Source organism: Mytilus trossulus, chromosome 8 (assembly GCF_036588685.1).
Source record: "Mytilus trossulus isolate FHL-02 chromosome 8, PNRI_Mtr1.1.1.hap1, whole genome shotgun sequence".
NCBI lineage: Eukaryota > Metazoa > Mollusca > Bivalvia > Mytilida > Mytilidae > Mytilus > Mytilus trossulus.
In genome coordinates this window covers 70,219,693-70,240,998 of record NC_086380.1, presented here as the reverse complement: position 1 = coordinate 70,240,998, position 21,306 = coordinate 70,219,693, and the positions used below count along the sequence as shown (strand labels likewise).

Genomic DNA, 21,306 nt, shown 5'->3' with positions numbered 1-21,306 from the left:
TTTATGTGTGTTAGTTCTTGATTCTGCCATTCGATATGGGACTTATCCTTTTGATTTTTACTTGAGTTCGGCATTTTTGTAATTGTACTTTTCAAAGCGGTTTTTGAAATATTCCTTACCTTTCAATATTTAACATATGAATATGGGATACTGTAAATTTAAGCATTATTGCAAATAAAACTGCTGGTTGTAATCATATGTTTAATACGACCTTTTGGAGATTTTTTGTTTTCAATATATGAGTTTTCCCTTTAAATATGTTACAAAGTTTATACCACCTCTTGAAACAAAACTTTATACTGAACCTTAGTTACTAATTTAGGTGTCATTTTGGTCTCATCTGGGGAGATGTCTCCTTGAAAATCATATCACATCTTCTTTTTTTTTACTTAACTAACTTTGATATGACATTAATCACATAATCTTGTTTGTCCATTTATGCGACTTGATGATGGCAAAATAAGCCAAAAAAATGTTTGTCTTACATTTAAAAAAAAATACAAAATATATTTAATGAATTTCATTAGGATATTAAAGACCCTACACTACATATACTCTTTTAACAGAGAATCAATACGCACTGATACAAGGACTGTTATATCAACAAGAATCCATTAAACAAAGCTTATTGTCCTATTACATCATACACGAAAGCGCTTCCGTAACGATCAGCAACTAGAAGTTTATTGTTCGTTCGGTCGTACTCCACAGCTGATGGACAGTGAAGTCCATCTTTCTCCGATAATAGTTGTCTATAGCGTTGACCATCTGTGGAAATAACGACCACGTTGTGAGATATAAAACCCGCTACATATACATTCCCATCATTGTCGACAGATATACCCATTGGATAGGATAGAGTACTTTCTTTATTGAATGTCCACAGTATCTTACCTTGGATATCACAACATGTGACATTGTGATTATCTTCGTTTGCGTAGAACAGCTTGTCACCTTGGAAAGCTACGCAAGCATCACTTGACATTTTACTAGTGGTGATACTGGTGATAGATTCATTACAGAGACTGATCATCTTTAGTCCCTTATCTACTGCACAATAAATCAACTTTCCAGCATTGAATGTTACTCCGGTATTGGCGGAATTGACATTCAATACTTTTTTCACTTTTCTGTTTGGTACATCTATTATATTGATCTTATTTGAACTTGCTCCACCTGACGTAACAGCTATATCATTATCTCCAATGTAGACCACGTCCCAAACCGTCCCAATGATATTCAGATCGGAATCAAATGAACCGTCTGGCTTTATAACTCTTACTAGTTTGCTTGAAATACTTGAAAATACTATTCTACCATCAGGAAGGAAAGTACACCCTCGTACAGCTTTCAAGTTTGTTTGTATTGTTTGTTTTAACTTGAGACTAAAATTATCGAAATGGTTTGTTGTAGGTACAATTATTTGAGCTTGTATGTTCCCTTTATTCTTGATTGATATCGCACATGCACTAGAACTCACATTAACTTCTCCAAACATCTTCATGGCAGTGGTTAATTCCTGCAATGCTGTATCTATCGTCCACGATATATCGATTTGATGCAACTGTTCGCTTTTGCTGATCGATTGAATATAATTCTCTTCTTTAATAATATCTTTTTCAATGTGTTTCATTGCAATGAATGATTGCAAGTCAGAGCCATACCGCTTTGTATTTTCAATGTTGTCTTTGCATTGCAAAATCTCCTTTTCTCTCTGTCTTAATGACGTCACAAGTTGTCGAATTTTGCTACTTTCTTTATCTTCCTCCATTTTTATTTCTTTCAATATCTCATCTTGAAGTTTATCAAGATGTTCATTTATTTTGTTTCTAAATTGCTGAACTTCCAATTCAACAATCTTTATCTTTTCTGCAAGTAATGCTAGGTTTTCCTCACGAATTTTACGGATTCTTTTCATGTTTTCGGCAGTTTCCGACAAAGTGCGTTCGATTTCCTTGAAAGCAGTTGAAGATTTGACATTGCTGATCATGTTCCTAATATCTGTTAAATCTTTACATTCGTTGTGATCTTCTATACATTTCCTACAGCATGGACAGTCGTGTTTTCTACAGAAGAGTTCATATTTCTCGTTATGCTTGTTGCAAAATTGCGCTATTTGCAAAATCTTTACCGGTAGCTTCATATATTCATCAATGGGAACTACTTCATGATTTCTTGTTGCCTTTGAAAAGCTATGATGTTCCTTACAGTCTTCACAAAGTCCTTCATCACATTCGGAACACCAGACTACTGATGATTTGGTAACGTGACGATGATCACAAACACCACACACACCCAAGTTACTGGCCATATTCTGTAATGTTATATCAAATAAATGTAGTAATGTACTCAAATTGAAACTCTTTTTATTCTTTAATATTATTGTCAAGGTAGAACAAAGTCCGTTTTTGATGACTTATATAATACATGTTAACCTTAAACTAATTATCAAGTTTTAGTGACTATCCATGCCAAAATTTGAAAAATAATAAATGTGTTCTAAATATTTGCCTATTATTTAGCTTTGAATCAGCTATGTACGCAACACCATTTTGATACTGTACACTGTTTGCTATTCTGTTTGTATAGTAATTCAAAATACAAAATGTATGTTTGCCCCATATGGATAAGCCGTTCGACATTTAAGAACCACAATGCATTGTGGTCTGATATGAGTTACTATGACGTAAGAGCATGTGGAGTTTGATTAAAAAGTGTCAATTTATATACTTACTTGGAATCTTCTATTGCTTGTTTTTGTTCATCTAGTGTAAAAACATGTTATGTTAAGAATAATCTCCAAATGACATGCCTAGATTTAAAAAAAAAACTATTGATTCCTGATTTCTTCATTCGACCTGTTTGTCGTCTTGTCAAAGTAGCAGGGTTTGTCTATTATTGACTGTCCCTTTGATATCTTTTGTCCCTCTTTTATGCACTGTAACATGTGTAACCCGACATCATAAATAACTAGGATTGGACTATTTCGTTCATCTTAGTACATAACTTTTACTTTATGTCATGTCTTAACATGTAATCAAAGAGGAATAAAAAGTAAGACGAATTCATTATCCGTCGATTTCTGACATTTTTTACTTAAGTTATTGAGAAACACTGTAAATATTGCAACTAATTCATTATATTAAATATGACCAAGGTAATATTATGCAAAAAACAAATATTCTGGCTGGGTCATTAGTAGGACATTATGCAAACCCCTATAAAGCAGTATATGCTTGCTGTTGAATTTGGACATCAATCCGATATGGATTATTACAATTACTGAACATGTTACATTACATACTACAGTCAAAAGTTTGTCAAGTATCATTTTGCAAATATATTCCTTGCAATTGTGGCAATAAAATTACCATCCTAATTTTTTTTTCTAATTTACATATATTGGAGATGACTTAATCCAAATATATGTATGATGGGTTCATTAAGTTACTTTTACTAAAATATACACAAAAACGAGGGGTTTCAAGTTGTTTGAATATATCAGAAAGGTGCTGACAGATTTCGTTACAAAAGAAACACATAGACAGACGTCTCAAAAGCAGTTTCTAGCGCTTAGTTTTGAATAAATGACAAAAAGTACTCTTTCAAATCTTATACATTTTATAATGATGAGAAAAGAGTAAAAAATCACAAAAAAAAATTATTCAGAAGCAAAGGAAAATTAATTGACCACAATGGCAAAAGGTGGAAAAGACAAAAATACATAAAACAGTTTGCAACATTCAATATACACAATGCGGCTCCCCACTTAATCAAAATATTTTTGCCAATATAATCACATAATCATAAATATTTTTTATTAAACAATTAAGATTATCAAATATTTAAAAATGCAGACCTCAATTATCAAATATTCAAAAATACAGTCTTCAATTATCAAATAATCAAATTATCATGAAATATTTGTTCTAATAATCATATTATCATTATGAATATAACAAATTTATAACATTATTAAAAAACTCATGAGAATTTGACATAAGTTTAACGTACATAAAATATGCTAAATACATGCATGTATATATACATACGAACTGGGAATCCTACATTTATAGTCTCAAAAGAGGGACGAAAGATACCAGAGGGACACACAAACTCATAGATTGAAAATAAACTGATAACGGCATGGCTAAAATAAAAAGACAAACAGACAAATAGTAGTACAGAATACACAACATAGAAAACTAAAGACTCAATCTAACCATTTTATATATAAAAAAATGATATCAACGATTAGTTTAACTAGGATGTTTAATCAAAATGATGCTTACATTTTTTAACTCTATCTGTTCGAAGCATAAACAAATTTATAACATTATTAAAAAACTCATGAGAATTTGACATAAGTTTAACGTACATAAAATATGCTAAATACATGCATGTATATATACATACGAACTGGGAATCCTACATTTATAGTCTCAAAAGAGGGACGAAAGATACCAGAGGGACACACAAACTCATAGATTGAAAATAAACTGATAACGGCATGGCTAAAATAAAAAGACAAACAGACAAATAGTAGTACAGAATACACAACATAGAAAACTAAAGACTCAATCTAACCATTTTATATATAAAAAAATGATATCAACGATTAGTTTAACTAGGATGTTTAATCAAAATGATGCTTACATTTTTTAACTCTATCTGTTCGAAGCATAAACAAATTTATAACATTATTAAAAAACTCATGAGAATTTGACATAAGTTTAACGTACATAAAATATGCTAAATACATGCATGTATATATACATACGAACTGGGAATCCTACATTTATAGTCTCAAAAGAGGGACGAAAGATACCAGAGGGACACACAAACTCATAGATTGAAAATAAACTGATAACGGCATGGCTAAAATAAAAAGACAAACAGACAAATAGTAGTACAGAATACACAACATAGAAAACTAAAGACTCAATCTAACCATTTTATATATAAAAAAATGATATCAACGATTAGTTTAACTAGGATGTTTAATCAAAATGATGCTTACATTTTTTAACTCTATCTGTTCGAAGCATAAACAAGATATATTAGTCAAAATTGAATTTGATCATAAAGTATAAGTCGATTGTTAGTCAATTCTGAGAAGGAAAGAACAACAACTCTGTCTGTATGGGAGATTGAGAAGACAATAACACAAAAATAAAGTTTGTCTCCAGTAATCTAACTCGTTTGAGAAGGAAACACTCTGGAAATGAATAGATATGGTAAGATTAATTTGTGACACAGGTACTGGCGGAGGATTTCATAAACGTAAAACCAGAAAATAAGATGTTCTCTATTAAAATTAAGTACTTTTTACGAATTAAAAGTCATAGAACAATGTCGTACTACACATTTTAACGAAATATTGCAAGTTAAAAGCATTATTTACCTCTTATTATATGATGCGTCTTCGATGGGACCATAAAATAACCAGGAAGGTAAATTGTCATAAAAGTTATTTCTGATTCCAAAATTAATTTTCAGTTCTCTAAAAGAAGCGTACAGTTTTTTCACACACTTGTGTATTTTAATAAACTCATCAAATGTACTCTTACAAAAAACATTAAAAAGATATATAGTCAGAATAAAGAGGTAAAATTAAACATATCAAAATATATAAAACACACATTATGTATGTAAGGATTAAGTATAGTTAATGTATTAACCAATCGATGGTATTTTGTATTCATTTTCCACAAAACATTTTTTTTTAATCAGTCAGTCATTCAGATAGCTTGGAGTATCCCCGTAGATAATAAAAGATGTAAACAATATTTTGCGATTGATGTCTATTTATATTCTATCTTATTATCACATTTCAATCATCGCCTTCAAATTATATAGACTAGACCAAAAACAAGTTAGCAATATTACAAGCTTCCTGATAATGTAAATAATTCAATTCTAGTCAATAGGAAAGGTCAATTTTACTGCAATTCTATTTATAATTTGACGGGTATTTCCATTCCTCAGTTTTCTATTATTTCTAACTGTATGTATAAGACATAAAAGGAATAAGAAGTATATTTGTAAAGTATAATTAGACCGTTGGTTTTCCCGTTTGAATGGTTTTACACTAGTAATTTTGGGGCCCTTTATAGCTTGTTGTTCGGTGTGAGCCAATGCTCCATGTTGAAGGCCGTACTTTAACCTATAATGGTTTACTTTTTAAATTGTTATTTGGATGGAGAGTTGTCTCATTGGCACTCACACCACATCTTCCTATATCTATATCATGTTCCAGGTGTAAACATGTAATCAAGTTGGTATCGTTGATTGCTTATTTTTAAAAGACATCGTTTGTTGTTGTGTAAAAATCGTCCATTATTTTGTACATAGATTAGCTCGTTAGTTTTCTGGTTCAAATTGATTGACGCTTTTTTAGGGCCTTTTATAGCTGACTATGTGGGATAAGCTTTTGTCATTGTATTGTTAGACAATTCGTAAAATCAGTAGATTGAAGAACGAAAAAGAGATATATGTTAAAAGGGCAAATAAAAGAACAACAATTTTATAAATTCATATGGTATAATAAAATTGTGAAACATGTAACTGCAAAGCAATTCATACACGTTAAACCGGGAAAAAAGTTTGTTTTCCGTCACAAATATAATTACTTACAACGAATAAATAGATATAGAAAACATGTGCTTCAAGATGTCATGCAAAGTCTACAGAATAAATCATTACATACCTCAAATTTTCTAATGGGCGTTCAACAAAACCACAGATAAACAAGTACAATATTGTGTCTTGTGATAATATTTACATTACATATCTCATGTCATGTGGCGGGAATTTTTAAACTTATTTTGATAAGTCACAAAAAATAAGAATAAAAGTAAAACTTTGTTGTACATGCATAATTTCAAAATTGTATGTTTGCTGATTTTGTACGTCGCTCGGTTCATCCTTTTTTTGCTTAACCAATTAGATCATTGCATTCTATTGATTTTCTTTAACATTTTGAATCCTTTCAGGAAAGTTTCTGTCAATCAAAACACTTGTCTATTTTGCTTATTTATTGTTTTTACAAAACACATTGATTGTTGATATTATGACACAACATAGAATATCAAATCTGAAGAAAGAGACCAATACCAATCATACATATCGAAGCAAAAACACATTATTAGTTGTTAGACACAAATATATAAAATATAACAATTACTGATGTATTTTGTGTAGATTAAGTTCTATCAGGTAACACATTCCAATTATCGCATTTCATTTGTACAGACCTCATCTGAAAAATAAGTTAGCAAAATGACCAACATTAGACTCTTGTTTGAGGAATTATTAATGGTAAGTCGATGCTGTTTGCTGGTGTTTAATGCCTGATATGTTTAAGTTCTATACGGAACATGTTCCCGGCCTATAGAGTTATAGTTTTATGGCGTTCAAACTTTTGTATTGGTTAAATTCTATACTAAGTATTTTAAGTAGGCACTTTGGAAATCACTTATGGTTAGACAGTGATATTAAGTAATCTGTAGTTTTATCAATAACACGCCTCTTTAAAAGTAAATTACTGTTATATTTTCCCAATACAACGAAAGAACATTGTACAGGTAAGACATTGTTAATTTAAAAAAATGCTTTGTTAAAGCGAATCATTGCATAGCTTTAATTTATATACTGAAAGGCCTGTCCTAATTGTTTTAAAGCCGTACTGTTTTCTGTTAATATTCACTTTGGCCTGTTTATCTTAAGGAAAGTTGTATCTCCGCATAAAACATTTTTGGCACACTGTTCCCTTTAAAAAAAACATATTTTTATATGTTTTACAGTATCGATTCAAATTTACCCCTCAGTCGATTCAAATCAGATAACCAGGACATTTCATCATCTTGGTTGAAAAATTTATGAGTATCCTTTAAAAGATAAAGTCAAAATGTTTTTGAAATAATCGGCAATAAATTTAATTGATTTTATAAAGGTCTGATACTTTAATGTAAAATCATAGATGAGACAACCTCTATTAAACAATGTTTTACTAAAAGATTTAACAAGCTTGTTGACCAACTATTCACCTTTACGTGCCGACTTTTTTCTATTATTAAGCGGAATACATCAAACAGTAGCTTCACAGAAAGTTTGTCATTTAACTGTACGTACTGTCATATGTTGACATGTATTCCAGCTATGCTAAATGAAGGCAACAGTAGTGTACCGGTGTTCGAAAGTCATAAATCGATAGAGAACAAATAAATCGGGACAAACCATAACCGAGGAAAATACATCAACTATAAGAGGAACACTAGGAACACTAGGAACACTATGAACATTAGGAACACTATAGTGCAACAAAAACAAATGCCAACACACATATAAACGCACAGTTCTATAAGTTACAAGACATACTTGGATAGACTGTTCGTTTAACCAATATCTTGATTTAACTTAAATAATTGATAATGAAGGTAGGATAATGGCAGATTCCAGGGCACCTGAATTATTGTATTGTTTTTAGGCATAGTTTTGTCTCGTTTGTTATGTTGACTGTCAGTATTTTTTAAATTTTGTTAACAATTTTTATTTTTATTCTGTCTGGTTGATATATTTTCCTGTCCTTTTCACCGAGCTTGTTTTTCCTATCATGATTTACTTGATATATGATTGCTGATTAGAACTTACTTAACAAAGATTTTCCTGTTTGCAATTTAATTATGACATATGTGTTAAAGTTTAATTCACTATAAAGTTGACTGATAGAAAATCCATAAGTATTAATTATTTGCGTAGTGCAATATGAATGAGATGGTATTAACGAAGCATATTGTCATACAACTTCATACACGAAAGTGTTACCAAAATTATTAGCAACAAGAAGTTTATTATTTGATTGGTCATACTCCACAACTGTTGGACTGTCAAGTCCATCTTTCTTCGATAATAGTTGTCTATAGCGTCGACCATCTGAGGAGATAACGATCAAATTGTGAGAATGTGTTCCCGCTACAAATACGTTCCCATCATTGTCGACAGATATACCGAAGGGATATTTTAGAGTACTGCTTTCGTTGAATGTCCAAAGTGTTTTACCCTGGAAATTTATACAGGTGACATTGTGATTTTCTTCGTTTGAATAAAACAGCTTGTCGCCTTGGGTATTTACGTACGCCTGAAATGACATGTTACTAGTGCTGATAGTGGTTATAGATTCATCACTAAGACTTATCATCTTAAGTCCTTGATCTCGTGCACAATAAATCAACTTTTCATTTTTGATTGTCACTCCGTTATTGGCGGAATTGACGTTTAAAGTTTTTTTCACTTTTCTTTTTTCGACATCGATTATCTTGATTTGATTTTTATTTCCTGAAGTAGTAGCTACATCATTATCTCCAGTATAGACCACGTCCCAAACAGGTCCAATGTTGTTCAGATCAAATTCAGATGAACCGTCTGGCTTTAAAACTCTTGCTAGTTGTGTACTTATAGTAGAAAACACCATTTTACCATCAGGAAGAAAGGTACATCCTCGGACAGCTTGCCAGTTTGTTTGTATTGTTTGTTTCAACTTCAGACTAACATTATCAAATATTGTTCTTGAAGGAGGTAAACTTATTTGAGCTTGTTTATTCCATTTGTTCTCAATGGATATATTTAAAGAATTAGAGCTAATTAAAACCTCCCCAAAAGTAGTCACGGTAGCGATGAATTCCTTCAATGCTGTATTTATTCTACACGATATATCGATTTGATGCATTTGTTCGCTTTTGCTGATCAACTGAATATAATTATTCTCTTTGGTAATATCTTTTTCGATGTGTTTTATTGCAAAGAAAGTTTGCAGATCTGAGGCATACCGCTTCGTATTTTGAAAGTTTATTTTGATTCCCAAAGTTTCCGTTTCTTTTTGCATTATTGACGTCAATAATTCTCGAATTTGGCTACTTTTTTTTTCTTCAACCGCTTTAATTTCCTTCAGTATGTGGTCTTGAAGTTTATCAAGATGGGCATCAATTTTTCTTCGAAATTGTTGAATTTCCAATTCACCAATCTTTCTTTTCTCTGCAATTGATGCCAAGTTTCCTTCGCAATTTATACGTAATATTTTAATATCCTCGGCGATTCCTGACAAAGCGTGTTCGATTTCAAGGAAAGCAGTTGAAGATTTTACATTGTGTATCATGTTTCTGATATCAGTTAAATCATTACAGCCGTTATGATCTTCTACACATTTCGTACATCATGGAAAGTCATGTTTTCTACAGAAAAGTTCGTATTTCTCGTTATGTTTGTTGCAAAATTGCGCTATTTGCAAAATATTGGCTGGTAATTTCATATATTCAGTAATTGGAACTGTTTCGTGATTTCGTGAACTCTTAGAGAAATTATGATGTTCCTTACAATCTTCACAAAGTCCTTCATCACATTCAAAACACCAGACTACTGAAGGTTTTGTTACGTGACGATGATCACAGATACCACATACATACGTGTTACTGGCCATTATTCTGAAATGTAAAAGTAAGTGAATATTAAACTGCAATAGTACCATACAAAAGTATCATCATTGTTTTTTTTAATTTACCATGTTTTAGTATTTTTTTTACTGTTTTCACCGATTTTTAGAATCTTCGATCTTTATCCATGTAATGCCAACACTACTATAGCCCACTGAACTCGACTGGTCTATCCAAAGTTTTATGAATTGAAATGTATAAATCCATTTATGAAAATCTATAAATGTTTTGTTAATAAATGTATGAATAATCAATTCCCCCACCACATCTTTAATGATTGTATCTCTAACAAACTTAATAGGACCTATATTTTATATCTGCTATATAAATGCCGTTAATTATATATCATCATTTTTAAAAAGCTCGTCCTTTTTCAAACATAGGCGCAGACATCCCGTATGTCTATTTGTCGTATTCATAGACAATAAAAGTGCACTGACTTGACATATCAACGATATAAGAACTAGGCTTAGAAACGGGGAAATATTCATAAGGAAAATTGATATCAGGACATAGAAATATACGGTCAACGCATTTTGACTGCTCAAATAGAACGAGTGCCGTATACATATTGATATTTATTTATAATGGAACATTTTTTCGAATGAAAATAATGATTTTTGTATTTTCTAATCTGGCAGATTGAGATATTACCCAATGATAGTTTCTGTATAATTGTTAAATTAATATTACCAGTCGATGCTAAAAGCAACCAAAAAAATATTTCAAAAATAATTGTCATCAATGGTATTAATGAAACTTTATAACAGTTCAGATAGACAAACCGATTCGGCCCATTAATGGTTAAAATATAACATTTGTCACACTTTGATAATTGTTATCAAAGTAACCAGACTTATAATTTATCTGCAAAACGCATCTACATTAGACTCACCAGTGACGCTAATTTAAAAACGTTATAAAGCCGAATAATATATTCGACCTTGTTTGACATTCACATGTATTGAAAGAATTCAAGTTACAATTCAGGCCAAAATTCGAATTAAAATTGTACCTACTTTTTCGATTGGAATTACTGGTAGAACAACAAACGTATTCTCTGGTCGAATCTCATATCAATATTATAATATGTGAATCGATGCGAGTAACGAGATTCAGTTGGCTGTTTTCGTCCTTTATTGTTGATGCCTGACGTTCTAAAACTGATGGGAGTGTAGAGTCTTAATGAACAAGTTGGCGTTTTCTCTTATAGACTACATTTCAAACAATATGCTTTGTTCAGAAGAATCCCTTTTAAATTTTATCAACTTATATAGCATAAATACCTATCTGTAATGTCAGGCTAAGATGAATTTGCTACAAATAAGGAAGCAAACTAAAACACAAGATACTAACTGTGTCTAGCGTAACATGCAGGCTAAATAATTCTATTTTTTTTTAGGATATCCGTGGTTTGATTTGTCCATATCTGTGTTTACTATTTTGGCAAGAATTTCCAAAGTGCAAATAATGCGTATTTCCATATCTACACGCAAATATGTACAGTCGTGTCACACCTAGTTTCTAGAAAAATTACGATTATTATGGATTAAAGTTGAAAGGAAAAAAGCCAACTCAAAATTCTTTTAACGTCTAACTTATGATTGACAATTACAAATAATTCTCCCGAATATATCACAAAGTGTCGTGCTTCTGGAAAATTAAATCATGTTCGACAGTGCTTAACATCGGTATGCAACATGACCCTCCCCCCAAAAGAAATGTCAGGAAACAAATTCTTTGATTAATACATTTAAATAGTGTGTACATGTAATAATAGTATAAACTAACTTAACATGAATCAACGGCCTTGTTCAGACTAAAAACTCCAAATGTTCATTTGACAAAATGTTTTGATTTAAGGCTTCCATAAAATGTTTTACATATATTTATGGTTTCAACCTGTCTTTGCATTAAGTTTTATGAAAAATATCATTCATGGAATTTAATTCCCAATGCAAAAATTCTCAGTCGTTCTACAGCCTTTCAGGATGATCTTTTAAAAACTCATTAAAGATATGTGACAGCCACATATTGGCGAATACTGTTGAAAATTAAAAACATGTTTGTAACAAGAACTATTAAAATTATAACAACCCGTGTTCTATTTACATATTCTAAAAGAAATAATCTTTGATCATGTTGATAGAAATTAAAGAATATTCCAGTCCTCACAGGTAAAAAAAAACCATGTGAAGGAATTATACACAGGTTTAGTTCCTTTATTTGACCCAAATCTATTTCTAATTGAAATTCGATGGTTAGACACGTTTGAAATAGCATCTCAACAGAAGTAAATCAAAAACAGAAATTGAAATACATGCATTTTATACTGTCAACGTAAGCGACAAAGAAGGATAAACGAAAATATCTACTGAAATGAATAGTTATTTCAAATAGGGGATCCGTTAGCTGGTTATTGGCTAAACTTTTTGTTAACGTAAAACTGAAAAATAGAATGTTTTGGTTAAAATAAGTGCGTATTAGGAATAGAAAGACATGGAAAAAAGTGCTTCAGATTATAAGGTAAAGTATACAGATAAAATCTATACAAACCACAGATTTTCTGATGAGCGTACAACAAAACTTTAGATAAAGAAAGGACTTTAACCGTCATGTGATCATATTTACATTACATATCTAATATATTGTGGAGGTAATTTCAAAACTTATTTTCCGATTTAACAAGCCACAATCTACAAGAATCAAAGGAGTAGGTCTGGTAAGGGCTGATTTTCCCCCCAAATTACAGGTTCATCTGATAAAAGATATTGGACACTTTTAAAACACTTTGAAGAATTCTTCAGTAGATTATATTGATGTATGTGACATATTTGAACTGATTCAGTCATTAAAGATGCTCATATTCTAGCTTAAACGTTATAAATCTATCAAATATGCCATAATATGTCACATGTCATATGGTTGTTCTCAAAAATGAAAGTGGCCGCCGCATCTGTGTTCATTCGTGAACTTTATATATGTCATGTATTATCATCAAATATATCAATTTAAGACGAAAACCGTCTAATAATTAACTCAAATGCTAGACTTGTGAGAAGAATTGTTGTTTAGAATGACTTAATATTGCTAGTTCCCGATATATATGCATTGCTTGTCAAATCAACCTATATGTATGTAACAGAAGTATTGTATTTCTCAAATAATATCTTAAGGTATACATTTTAAAAATTTGATAAATTTCTATATTTTGGGGCTAAAAAGAGGTCTTACTGAACCTTCTTCTTGCTGGTTCTAATTTGTATCTATGCTGATTGTTTTTGTCTCTCGTCATTTTTTGTCATTTCTAGTTAAAACGTATTCCAACAATTGCATATTGTGCTTGGTGCAGAACAATTTGTACCGTTTATGTTATTGCTTATATTTTTAAGTATTTATCAAAGGTATCAGTCTTATAATGTGATACGCCAGACGCCCGTTGGATTTCATCTACATAAGACTCATTAGTGACGATCAAATCAAAACACAAGAAATGCACATGTAATGACACATTTTATAGGATTATTTAATCTGAATACAAGATCAATATCAAACATATATATATGTAAACAAACACAAATTGTGTATGTAGATAACATATATTTAATTTATTCTACCATTTGCTGGTATTTTGTATTCAACATGTTCAAGTTCCACCAAAACAGATTTTTCCCTAATAATTTTATCCATTTGTAGAGCTAGAGGAATGAAATGATCTAGCATGGTGTTTTGTGGAATTTAGATTTTATCCCATTAAAGCATGCTCATTATAGCCTTTTTCATATAGACTAGACTGAACAGAAGAATTACTGTGTAAATTACAAACTCCTTGGACATTCGCATGCTGCAGTTTTTCCAGCAGGAAATGTCAATTCTCCTTGTTATCTGACTGTTGATTGCGACCATTCGTACTACTTTATATTTATTTCACCTAAACGGAATTTAAAAACGAGAATATGAAGTATTAGTAAATTTGCATTGCATTTGAATGACCAGGCAAAGTAAATATTTAGTCAGAAACACTAAACTGAGCATGCAGTTTATTTATGAATTAATCATGACAATGAATTTACTATAAGAAAAATATATTATTTGGATACAAAGTAAAAAATCATCTAAATTGTAATAACATATTTATTTTATTTTATCCGAAAACTACCTGTAATCCAGTGGTTGTCGGTGAACGCTTGTTTGATTAGAAATCCCTGAAAGGCAAGTCAATGCTATTTATATTGTATTAACATTTGCATATTTAATTTCCGTGGAGAATATTGTCTTGTCCAATAACGTTCAAACTTATAAATGGTTTCGATTCTTCCCTGTGTGAGTGTTTCCGATTGCACTAATCGTTAGATTTTTATCTGACCTCATATACATTTATAGGAATATGATTGGTTAATAACGACCTAGTGGAGACCGTGTATATTCAATATTAGGTTAGTAGGGAGGCGGGGCTTATTTCAATACACGGTTAGTAGTGGATTTACAACTTAGGCATTGTTTGGTTATTAAAAAGTTTTGAAAGATCTGTTTAATATTGTTATATCAAGGTTGTTGATAATAGATATTTGTCGTTTACATTAGTTTTTTTTTAATGCAGACCAATTGAAGAAGGTTCTTAAAATTGAACACTTGAACACTTTTTATACAGAAATAAGAAGATGTGTTATGATAGCAAATAAGACAACTTTAGTCTAAATTCAACAAATAAAGATAGTCGGTAAGATAGATTCGTTACATAGTGTGCTAGTGTGCTCGAACCCCGTATGGAATTTACTTACCCTGTATATATCATATTAGGTCACTTACACACTATGTAACTAATAATATGTGATATTTTGCAGTTTTAGCAGTCTCTGATATTTTTCAAATAGAGATTAAATCTTCTACCTCAGTTATAGATAGTTCATCGCGCTCGCCTTGCTATATTGAGGTCAAATTTGTATGATGCAATTAGATGTATAAACAGGACAGACGTTATTCTTTGTCAGAAGTCATTTGTAAAAGCGAAGCATTGATAAGCTTTTTATATTGAAAGGCTTTTCCTCATTTTTGAAAATGCTTGGTTTGAAGCTAATTTTCATTTTGTCTATTTCCCTTTTGTCTCCATTAAAAGTTGCATCCCCCGGGACTTTTACCTCATAATACATTTTTGACACATTGTTACAATAAAAAAGAAGAAAGATACCACTATCATATGTTTTGCTCCATCGATCCGAATCAATACATCTTGATTAATTGTTTTATTGCAGGGCAATAATTATGCTTGACCATGAACTGAATAGGAATTAAAATGATCTTTCTGTTTTCTAATAAAATCTCTGGGTGTTCAATGTTCAATTCCTTCTACGTAAAGAAAATCATGGATAAGGCAACCCGTATTTCACAAAACAATTGCTTGTGAACCAGCTATGTCACATTAGTTGCCGACCTTTCTCTTCCTTTATAAACTTCATATGGTAGCTTCTGAGAAAGAAGATAAAGAGGCAAATATTATCCTTTAACGTTATTTTCTACTATAGAGATGATTGATATCCTAATTATTGATTCAACGTTCGCTGACCGTATTGACATTGTATATTTCATTGAACTTACAAAAAGCAATGAATATACCCTTTGTGTGTCAGTGACTCACATATTTAATTTACAAGTAGAAATTGCTAATGAAAGTCGGAGAATAAAAGCTGAATGAGCACCTTTAAAACTGGAGAGATTTTTGTTTTTAATTTGTTCAGTTGACTTGTATGTAACATTTGTGTTTATCAGTCTTTTCTGAATTTTGTTGTTAATTTTTTACCTTTTGAACTGTGCACCTCTCTTCTTATTTTCGTATGAGTCGAAGTTCCCAAGACACTCAAAGATCAAAGAAGCAAGATCATTTCATGTCACATTCAGAAACAATGATAGAAATTTTCCATTTACAATTCCAACTTTTCCGATTGGGTTTTATTTATATATCCTCCAGAAATAAAAGATAAAGAAACACCATTTACGACTTCCTTCGCCTCAATTTTAGACTGGTACAGATCAGGAACTGGATCTATAGCAAAAAGACGATTTTCATCTGGAAATAATGATTCCCCCACCAATTGTTGATATGGGTTATAATTTCCAATCTCATTCGGTATTTAAGAGCTTGCTGTTGATCCTCAGACTGTATAAAATTTCACCAGTGTTTGAAAAGAAGGTGTTTTTCTTTAAAACAAATTATCGGAAGATACCTACACCTTATTGAAAGGTATCCAGCATAAACTTTACAAATTATACATGATAGTATTGAAATATAGATAAAAGGTATCTACGTTGTTGATCATCGTAATTTCGTGTCATAATGTTCTTTTCATTTGTCTTTTTATATTCTTAACCTTGATTGTTCAATTTGTTTTTGGTAATCTTCATTGTGGCTCAGTATTTATACATCTTCGCTATTTCTTTATTGTGTCAATTAATGTGATCAATTATTATATTTTTGTTTTTTTTGTTCAGATATGTGCTTTGTCTATAGAGTGTATATAATTTTTATTCTTTTTACTTTTTTCTTTGTTCACATAGTTGTTATAAGTGTTGAAGATTGTTAAACAATGTTGACTGCTTTTCCACAATTTTTGACGTTGTTACTTAATACTTTTGTTCGTTTTACTCACACTATATAGTTAACATCATCAATAATGGATTTGTTTGCGGCTGTAATACAAGTGAAATGTTCATCTTATTTTAAAACCAGGGTTAATTAACCATTTGCTACAGATCGGAATTCACGTGCAAAGTCAGGAATATGACAGTTGTGGTGTATATATTTGATGTGTTTCAGTACTTGATTCTGCATTTTTATAAAAGACTTATCCTTTTGATTTTTATTTGAGTTCGGCATTTTTGTTATTGTACTTTTGGTAGCGCTATTTAAAATAATCCTTATTTTTCAATATTCAATATATGGATATTGACTACTGTAAATTTAAGCATAATTGCAAAAAAAAAGACTGCTGAATTCGTACAAAGTCTATACCACCTCTTGAAACAAAACTTTATACTGAACCTTAACTTATTTTTATATGACATCATTCATATAAGGTTTTTGTCCATTTATGCGATTTGGCGATGACAAAATAAGACAAGATAAATTTTTTCATGCATTTAAAGAAATACAAAATATACTTTATGAATTTAATTAAGATATAAAAAGACCTTACATTACATATACATATACATGTACTTTGTTGACAGAGAATCAATCAGCATTGATTCGAGGACTGTTATATAAATAAGAAAGCATTAAACAAAGCTTATTGTCCGACAACGTCATACACGAAAGCGATTTCGTTATAATTAGCAACTAAAAGTTTATTGTTCATTCGGTCGTACTCCACAGCTGTTGGACAGTCAAGTCCATCTTTATGTGATAATATTTGTCTATAGCGTTCACCATCGATAGATATAACGATCACATTGTGAGATTGTGCTCCTGCCACAAATACGTTCCCATCATTGTCGACAAATAAACTGCATGGAAATTTCAAAGCACTGGGTTCGCTGAATGTCCAGAGTGTTTTATCATGGAAATCACAGCAGGTGACAATATGATTGACTTCGTTTGTATAGAACAACTTGTCGCCTTTTGAATCTACGTTTGCCTGACTTGACAATTTAGTAGTGGTGATACTAGTTATGGATTCATCACTGAGACTGGTCATCTTTAGTCCCTGTTCTCCTGCACATCACTGAGACTGATCATCTTTAGTCCCTGCTCTCCGGCACAATAAATCAACTTTCCATCTTTGAATGCTACTCAGTCATTTAATGAAGTGAAGTTCAATACTTTTTTTACATTTCTGTTTTCGACATTGATTATATTGATCTTCTTTGAATTTGTAATGTCACCTGATGTAAAAGCTTTATAGATTATCGTTGATTATCTCAACGAGATTGATTTTCTCGCTTGAGCTGGTACATCGAAAGTGAGAAAAGCAATCGAGTTGAGATGACCAATGATTATCTGTTTATCGCTATTTTACCTATGACGACATTGTCAATTTCAATGTCAATTTCGTTAGCAACGCCACGTGGCCTCCTTAGTTTCTAGCGATAATTTTTCCATCTCAAGCGAGAAGCATGATATGAAAATTATCACAAAAAAAGATCAAAGGAAAAATGCACAAAATAGCGATAAACACACTTATCTCCTATATATACTACGTCCAAAACAGGTTCTATTGTGTTCAGATCGAAATCAGCTGAACCGTCTGGCTTTAAAACGCTTATTTGGTTGTTAACAACACTTGTAAATATCATTTTACTATAAGGGAGGCAGGTACATCCTCGTACGTTTGGCATGTTTGTTTGTATTGTATGTTTCAAATTAACACTAATCGCATCGAGTTTATTTGTTCCAGAAGGTACACTTATCGGAGCTTGTGTGTTCCCTTTGTTCTGATTGGGATACACGACATGTGTTTGAACTCACTACACCCTTTCCAAACGTCTTCATTGTTGCAATTGGTCCCTGCAATGTTGTATTTATCCTGTTATTAGTTTTAATAATTGAGTGTTTTTGATAACTTATAAATAAATAAATGACATTATATCTATGTCAAATCACAGAGTTGCCATAACGGTCGACTATGGAAAAACTTTCAGGTACGGGTACATATAATTCACGGAAAATATGACGACAGAATTACTGGTGATACGTAGTATCATGACTTAATATGTTTCATATTTCCATATTTCCAATCGAGATGAATAATTACATGATATATAATTTACAATACAAAACATGTAAATAGCATGTTGGAGAAAATATATAGACACATAACTTCCAAAAATGGACCGTACTTTATAACGTAACACATTACAACGAATGTTATTACATTCCGTTATATAGCAAATTTAAGCAAAATTGTCCAATACTGTGCCAAAACAAAACCCACACCCCCGCAACAGTTTCAAATGTTTTGCTGACATAATTCACGCATCAGTGCCGCAATTTGTGCGCACAAACATTAACAATAACCAGTAGTAATTTAACACAACTTTTTTCAAATCTATCAAGGGTCTGTCATAAACACCAAAAAACCCTTACCTTATGCTTATAATAAACCTATCATCTGCAACATTTAACAATTGATTAAACATTTCCATACTAACTTGAATATTCCCCAAATAGTCTCCATGCAACTCTTTGTTCAGAAACAATACATAAAAGTCATATACAAGTATCTACTACATGACATAGAAATAAAATGTTTATGTAATATTTTATTGCAGGATAGCCAATAAACTTATAAACTTTAACAGACGGATCAATTTATTTTCGCGACTTTTGCTAGTAGAAAAATATGTAAAATTTGGATCTTTTCTTATTAAACTACATCATTTAAATGAGAAAATCGAAATGTCATAGCCACAAAATGGTTTAAAATTGAAAAAAACGAGAAAAAATTATCCGCGAAATTAAGTTGGTTTACAGTTTTATGTAGACAAAACACGCATACAATTTGTTTTTCAAGGTGGTATGGGTGTCTTTCGCCATCTTGGATTGTAAAAAACAGAGAATCTAAGGTCCATATTTTCTATCAAATTAGCAAAATTTGATGCAAGAATGCAGATATTTCATGTGTTTTTACATTTAAAAGATCCAATTTATAAGAATATAACTTATAAATATAAATATATGTACAAGTGTAGATTATTTTTGGTTGTTTTTAAAGATTTTGAAATTGTCATTTTAAGGGGAGGTAACTCTAAAACAGTGCATTTTTTGTTGGATTGTTCATGGAATTTTCCTACTTTGTATTTTAGCCGGGAAAAACGTACGGTGACCCTATCTTTTCTTTTGATATTATCAAAGCATTGTTTGAAAGCTATATTTTCCTAATTTATTTTACAATTCTATCATTTCGTTTAGTTTCTATTCACAAAATGGTGTTTTTTCCTGTATAATCCATACACAATGTGTCATTTTGTCACGACCCGTAGCTTGAAAAAATGCACGGTGACCTATCATTTTTATAATATTTTTTAACATGTATCAATAGATACTACATGTTGGCAAAGTATGAACAAATTCTATCATTTTTATTTTAGACTCCCATACCACCTTAAAAGTTTTAACGAATCGATTGTTTTTCTGAAAATATAAAAAAAACACGATTAATAACACTTAGAGGCTCATTATGATACCTACTTATCCATTTTAGTGCACATGTAGAAGGTACCAGAAGAACTGAATAGAAAAAACAATCGTGTAGACGAATAATTCGACTGGTTACAAAAATGGAAAATTGAAAAGAAACAAAGGTTAAACACAAAATCTAACATCTACATCCTTGTTTTTTTAACATACAGTAAGAAGAAGATACAGAAACGGATTATATTTTATTTTATGTGACACCTGTTGCACGAACATTAGAAAATTGATAGCACTATTTGAATTTGCGCATATCAGCACCATGTTTGAAGATTTTATAGACCCCCACGTTAAAACGCTGCAATTTCAAGGTTATACACCGCTTTTCGAAATAATAACATCGGCGGTCTAGACCGAAGTGTCCGAAAGTGAGGTATCAAGAACTGAAATTGTTAACCAGAGCACAATTTCGCGACTTTGGAACAAATACAAGCAGACTAGCTGTGCTGAGGATCGCCCGAGGAGAGTACATTATCTCCTAACTATTCCTGGACAAAATCGTTACATGCAGGTTTTTAGTTTATGGAATAGAACAATTGCCGCAATAGACACTGAAGTTGGAATACCAGAAATGAGAAAAATCAGCTTACTATCAGTCCGCACTCGACTAGGACAAAATGGCATTAGAAACAG

The 21,306-nt window shown here is 31.3% G+C and overlaps 2 protein-coding genes across 2 annotated transcripts; both read right to left on the bottom strand.

Moving 5' to 3' along the window:
- Positions 1 to 600: 600 nt before the first annotated feature.
- LOC134682095 (E3 ubiquitin-protein ligase TRIM71-like) lies at positions 601 to 2,318 on the bottom strand. The gene has a single exon (XM_063541693.1). It carries the CDS (start codon positions 2,309 to 2,311, stop codon positions 626 to 628), a length of 1,686 nt encoding a protein of 561 aa, XP_063397763.1. The 5' UTR covers positions 2,312 to 2,318; the 3' UTR covers positions 601 to 625.
- A 6,479-nt stretch (positions 2,319 to 8,797) lies between these two features.
- On the bottom strand, positions 8,798 to 10,153 carry LOC134727931 (uncharacterized). Its single transcript, XM_063592328.1, has one exon. It carries the CDS (start codon positions 10,151 to 10,153, stop codon positions 8,798 to 8,800), a length of 1,356 nt encoding a protein of 451 aa, XP_063448398.1.
- Between the last annotated feature and the right edge of the window lie 11,153 nt (positions 10,154 to 21,306).